The sequence below is a fragment of the Echinops telfairi genome, unplaced genomic scaffold, assembly GCF_000313985.2.
Source record: "Echinops telfairi isolate 266 unplaced genomic scaffold, ASM31398v2 ScPeMD7_7420;HRSCAF=8458, whole genome shotgun sequence".
NCBI classification, from domain to species: domain Eukaryota; kingdom Metazoa; phylum Chordata; class Mammalia; order Afrosoricida; family Tenrecidae; genus Echinops; species Echinops telfairi.
In genome coordinates, this window is record NW_022111320.1 from 50978670 (window position 1) to 50984955 (window position 6286).

The window sequence follows — 6286 nt, forward strand, 5'->3', positions numbered from 1 at the left end:
CCGCCGCCCGGAGCCCGGCCCCTGCCGCCAGCCAGCCGGTGGGGAAAGCTCAGCCAGGGCCCACCGCAGCCACAGGTCCCCAGTCTGCAGGACCAGTAAGTAGAGCCCCCTGGGGCAGGGTGGGAGGGGTCTGGAGTGTGAACCTTCCTGTGTCTCTAACCCCCCCACCACGTGCAAGCACAGTGCTCCTCCCCCGCCTCTGGGCGAGGGGGTCGTGGGGGGCCCACAGGTGGCATCTTAACTGTGTGCTTTGTGTTGCAGCCTCGGGCAGAGCAGGCGGACAGCACTAAAGGGACAGCCAAAGCCCCGCCACAGGGGAAGCCACCCCAGGCTCAGCCGCCTCCAGGACCTGGACCCACAGGTGAGCCCATACCCTGCTGCCCAGAGGACCTGGGTGGGCTGACAGCCAGCCCTCTTGCACCCTGAACTACCCCGACCCCCACCCGGTGGGCGGCAGACCTCCCCAGCAGGAAGCCAACCTGAGGGTAGAGTTCTAGGACCAGAGTGAATCAATGGGTCACATCCTGGGCAGCTCTGGGCAGAGACCCAGGAGGGACCCGTGGGCCCAAGGTCCAGACCATGGCTCCTTCCTTCCCTCCCTTCCCCTCCCGCACCTGCTAGTCCTCCCTGCGCCTTCCTCACCCTCCTGTTTCTTGCCACCCTTTTTCTCCCTGTTTTGACCTTCCTCCCAGCACTCCTCCATCCCCCTCATAAGGTACCTGGGCTCCGACTCCCTCACCCACCCTGACCCCGCTTGGCCCCTCACAGTGCTTTCTTGCCCCCTAGGCGTGAAGACCGGAGCCAAGCCCAGTGGGCCCCCAGGGGCTCCTGCTGGCCAGCCAGGTGCCGAAGGGGACAGCGTGTTCTCCAAGATCCTCCCTGGGGGGGCAGCTGAGCAAGCCGGCAAGCTGACGGAAGGTATGCACTGCCCACGGGCAATTTCTAGGCTCAGCCACCATGCCACAGGGCAGCCTGAGGACTCACCTGCCGCTGCCCAGGGTCCTCAGGGGGCCCCTCGGCTGAGCCTGGCCGTGCCCAGATGGCCCTGAGTAGGAGGGGTCTGGCCGGCTTCCCTGATGTCAGTCTTCTCTTTCCCTGGCACAGCCGTCTCTGCTTTTGGCAAAAAATTTTCCTCGTTCTGGTGACCTGGCCGGCAGGGTGAGTGTGAAGGGCCTGCCCTGGCCTCCTTGGGAAATGGGAGTGGGGGGTGGGAGCTGGACATCCCAAGGGATTCCTTGGGAGGGTTCTAGCCCTTAGCCTGCAGTGGGGCCAGGGATGTAGTGTCCTCCCTCAGGAGTGTGAGGGAGGACTCCGTCGAGGGGCACTGAGCTCTGGGCCCCCAGTGGGAGTCCGGCTCAGTAGGGGTCCCAGCAAAGGGGAGCCAGGGCCAGCATTGCCTTGCCCTTCCCCACCACCTCTTCAGCCCACCCCAGAGCAGGGTGGGTGTCCAGCTGCCCCCGGGTCCCCTGGGATGGCACTCCTCGCTGAGTCCCCAATGCTCCACAGGCATTCGCAGAGACGAAGGAAGCTGATGTCATTGCTGTGGGAAAATCTCTGGAGCCTGAGGCCTGGACACCGCTCTGGACTCTGCGTATAACGGTGAGCATCAGGGCGGAGCGCTGGGGCGCAGGGGCGGGTGGGCATGGGTGAAGTGCTGAGGCCGTGTTGGCCAGACCCGCTCAGATGCAGCATGTGTGAACTGGGTGGGGCCTGGTGGGCCACACAGCTTCCTGGGAGGCTGGGCCCCCCAATCTGGCTGAGATGCTGGCAGATAGGAGAAGGCACAGAAGTAGATGTGCCCACAAACCAAGGTCTGCATGCAGGGGCCTCTGTCCAAAGCCATCTAGGAGTAGAAAGTGGGGGAGTGGGGAGCACACCCCTTCCCCAACACCTTTGTGCCAACCAGTCATGGGAACCTGGAGTCCCGAAACTGGCAGAGCTCAGTGGCTCTGAGCAGGACACGAAGACATCACCGGCTGCATAGGCCGCGCTCTCAGTCAGAAGATGGAAGACAGGTAGAGAGGGGGGAGGCAGAGAAGACGGAGAGCCTGCGCCCCAGACTAGGTCAGCCCAGGGAGAGAGTAGCAGGACCTTGGGTGGGAGGCCTGGCTCCATTTGCACCGCAGGGGCCAAGGCAGGGTGGGAGGCCACCTCTTGGGGCTTCCCCTGGCCTGGCTATGCCTCAGAAAGAGGGGAGAGAGTCCAGCGTGCCAGGAAGGGAGGCCTGCCTCTCAGAGTCCTTTAGACAGACAGGACTCTGGGCTCGCCCCTGCCCCATCCTCTGCCATCTCCCTGCTCTCGGTGGCCAGGTATATTATGCATGTGGCATCTGTGGCTGAGGCCCGGCTGCAGCCAGCCAGGTCTCTCTGAGGGAGCCCTTGGCCGGCAGGCAGCCCAGCTCCAGGGCAGCCCCACCCCGCCCCACCCTGCCCACTCAACAAATGTCGGTCAAATCCTAGCTGGGTGCTGGGGCACAGCAGGGGAAAAATCAAGTCCTGGCCCCTCCAAAACTGGCAGTCCATTAAGGGACAAAGAATAAATCAGTTTTTAAATTTTAAAAAAATGATATCTGACGATAAGCAGTTCTGTGAAGCCAGGGGCGCTGGGCTGTGTTGGGGGTGGGCCAGAGAAGGGGGCGCCAGAGAAGGGGGTCCGAGCTGCTCAGGTGGAGGCAAGGTGGCCTTGGGACATGCCCAGGTGAGGTCCTGAACCCAGGATGAGGCTGGGGGCCTGTGACAATCAGCACAGCTCGAGCCCCAGTGGTGAGGGTCAGGAGGGAGGTTGGGGCAGGGGCTGGCTTCGATGGGCATGGCAGGTACAAGCAATGATCCCCAGATTGCCCACAGCGCAGTGCCCACCGGTGCTCTTCCTGCCTTTGCCCCACGTTTCCTCTGAGCTGCACCGGAATGAGTGGATGTCAGAGCAGAAGCTGTGCCCGGGCCAACCGCGCATGGACCAGACCAGAGCAGGGCACTGTCGCAGGGAGGGGCAGGGCGGAAAAGGCACCGTGGCTGTGTTCCGGTTAGAGGAGTCTCCCTCCAGTTTGGGCAGTTGGCTGATGACTGAGCCACATGGTCAGCATCGTAGGGGGTGGCGTCTCGTGGCATCCCATGGCACCCGTGGCTCTTTAGAAGTGGCCTGGGAGCAGCCTGGCAGGGAAGGTCTTGCCATTTCAACAAAAGCCTACACTTCACGCGCTCCCCGAGAAGGAGACACAGCCTGTGTGATGTGAACGTAAAGGCCCACCCTGACCAACCTGGCTCTTCTTTCATCACCCCTGTGACCCCACCCCCCCAGGCCCATGGGGGTGGGCTGGGGGTGGATCCCCTCTGCCCCTCTGGCCTCAGTGGCCCAGCAGTCCGTGGGGAGGAGCTGGGTTGGCAGGCACTCAGCCTCAGGGTGGAAAGCAGCCGTCCATAGTTCTTGACAAAGTCCTTCTCTCTTTCCTCCCTGCCCCTCTTCCCCTCTCTCTCCTGCCCAGCACCCACAGTCTGGCACACCCGGCCCCCAGGACTCACACCGGGTGGGGCGAGGCGGGCAGGCTCCTCGAGTAAGGACAGGATGCTTTCCCAACAGTGGCTGCCCGCGGGAAGCGCTTGCTGAACTGGCGAATGAGACCACTGGCCCAGGGGCCCCATTGCCTTTCCGGAATCCTGCTGGACACCCCCTCTCCGGAAGCCCCGCCCCCGGTGGCCCTGCCGCGCCTCCCACAGCCTCCTTTTGGCGTGAGCACGGCCTGGCCGGCCAGGCTTCCATTGCGTTATACACAGAGTTTGGGCACACGCTGCCCGTTCCCGACAGACACTGCCCTCCCTCTGCGATGCCAGAAGTTTTTCCACAGCCTTGGAGAGGGGCATCCAATCGACCGAGGGCTGGGGGCCCTGGACTCCGTTTCCTTCACATTCCAGCTGGCCCGGACCCCTCTGTGACCAAAGGGCCCTGCCCCTCACCCACCTACCCCCCGCTCTGTGGATGACCATGAGCAGACCTCCGTGTGGCCAGGGTGGGGTTGGGAGAGCTTTACAAACACTAGGACCTAACACTGTCTCTTCACTGAAACAAGAGGCCATAGCACCGACAAGCAGCATGGGTGCCAGCTGAGGCTTCTCCCAGCCTGTGGGTGGCAGTGGGCCCAGGCGCCTGCCACCATCTCTAAGCCATTCCTCCACCCCCGGCCGTCATCAGCGCCCCGGTGGTGGTTCTACCACTGTCTCCTCTTGACCAGCCGGCTCTCCGTCCGTCCGTCCGTCCACCTGGGGATTTCTTTTGATTTCAAGAACAGCCTTAATCATTCCAGTTTAATTTACGTGTATACCTCATGAACATTTTTCTTTGGTCCCTTGTTCCTCCCCTTTCTGCTTGCCCCCTCGGCCCCTCTCTCTCCACCTCTACCTTGCAGCTGAAGGTTTGGTTTCCTCTCTGCTCTGCCCCTGCTGCGCATGCACGGGGAGACGTTGACTCAGAAGCAATAGTGGGCAGCAGCCACCAAGAGCACAACCCCAGGGCGCGGTCTGGGGGCGGCCCCTCAGCCCACCTGTTTACTGTGCGACCCCAGCCCTTTGTAAGCCATCTCCAGTGGGCGTGCTCAGAACAGAGGGGCCAGGGCTGCTGTCAGCCCAGGGAAGGGCCCGGCACCTTGTGCAGGGGAGCAGGGCACTGGCCACCTACCTGGTGGGCTGGATGCATCTCCCCTTCCCCACACACACACATGCCCCAGGGCCCTTCCCTGGGCTGGGGTGGGGTGATGCCACCCTCCAACTCGGGCACAGCCACACAAATCTCAACTCTTAACGTTCTATGCAATGAAATATAAACCCTCAAAGACAACTGTTAATATTTAATAAATTCCTTGTTACATATAAGGATTTAATTGCAGACATGCAATTGAGAAACTGGATAGATATGCTCATATCCCACTCCTGGCCTCCACCCCAACCCCCACTGTGTGTGTGACGTTCTCAGTCTGTGGCATGTTTGACCTGTAGCGGGACTCGCTGCTGCCCGGTGAGTGGCCACCTGCCCCACAGCGCAGCAGGCACAGCTCGCAGCCGCTTTGCACGATTTCATCCATTCAAAATGCTCGCCCCTCTCTCTTGGAGTTCTTTTTGCCTCCGAACTTCTCCTTCAGGAGTGCTGCTAGCCGCTGTCTGCACGAGCTGTTGAGGGCCGGCCTCAATGAGTACTGAGCGGGGCAAACTGTGGGGCAGGCGGCCCGAGGCCTCACTTCTCCCACACCCCACAGGTCTCTCTGTCCAACAAAGCCAGGCGAGAAGGTGCTGGGGGCCAGACACGCCGCAGGAGCCCCCACAGGCTGTGTGTCCGTGAGTGTTTTGGAAGTGTGCTGCAGGGCTCCTAGCTGCCTCTTGTTGCTCCTTCTGCCTCAGCCCCGAGCCAGGGCCTGCCAGTTGCCCCTTCCTCCCCCAGGGGGGCCGGCCTGGTTGTGTTCTGGAGATTAGACCCAGCTCCCGGCTGGACTGGACGCATTCCATGCCTCTTCCCTGTGGCTGGGAGGCTCAAAGGTCTTTGGGCCAGGAGATCTGGCCCAGGGCCAGGGCTCAGAGCAGTGTTCAGGACAAACGGGGTGTTCTGCCCTTATGTTGAGGACTGCTGACAACGTCATCTGAGACTAGCACAGACGGACCGTTGACATGATACAGTGGCTTCCAGGCTGAGTTTCCCAGGAAGCTTCTTAGTGACAGAACTTAATTGAAGGGTCCTGGGTGGTCCTCTCTGTATCTGTCCCCAGGATCTGTCTCCCCTGCCCACCCATCTGCAGCGCTAATATTCTACTGCTTGTTCACTTCTCTGCCCCCGAGCTAGGAGGGCAGCAGCAGCAGCTGCCCGACCCCTCGAAGCCTGGCTCTCCTCCAGAGCGCTCTGGTGTGGCATTTCTCAGGGGCCCAAAATTTTCACGCTCTCCTATGTGGTCTCCACGCCCTTTTGGAAGGCTTCCTGGTCCCCCTCTGGCGACTCGGCTGACACTCCAGCCCTCATTGGACTCCTGGGCCACCTAGCTCTTGGCCCCAGAGATCAGGTCTGGACTGTCTGAGCTAGGGGCTGAAGGAGGCCACCACCCAGCATCTTTGGACACCGAGGGTCGGGTCTGTGGTGGGGACAGGCCTAGTAGACTGAATACTTAGGGGACCAGCAGGGGACAGCGCCCAGCCTGCCCAGCCTCAGGCCTGGAAACATTGGGTTCTTGGCAAATTTCCCTTCTGGCCACGCCCCCTAAGTTAGAAATCTCTGACACCGCCTGCCTGCCTTGCTCCTGTTCCCACCCTACACT

At 61.7% G+C, this 6286-nt stretch overlaps 1 protein-coding gene across 1 annotated transcript in view; it reads left to right on the forward strand.

The window, feature by feature from the left end:
* BSN (bassoon presynaptic cytomatrix protein) overlaps positions 1-1053 on the forward strand; it is a 41375-nt gene extending 40322 nt beyond the window's left edge. The window contains exons 7-8 of the mRNA XM_045297708.1: positions 787-918; positions 1040-1053. Coding sequence (XP_045153643.1) covers positions 787-918; positions 1040-1053 — 146 coding nt within the window. The remainder of the gene's footprint in view (positions 1-786; positions 919-1039) is intronic.
* The last annotated feature ends 5233 nt before the right edge of the window (positions 1054-6286 follow it).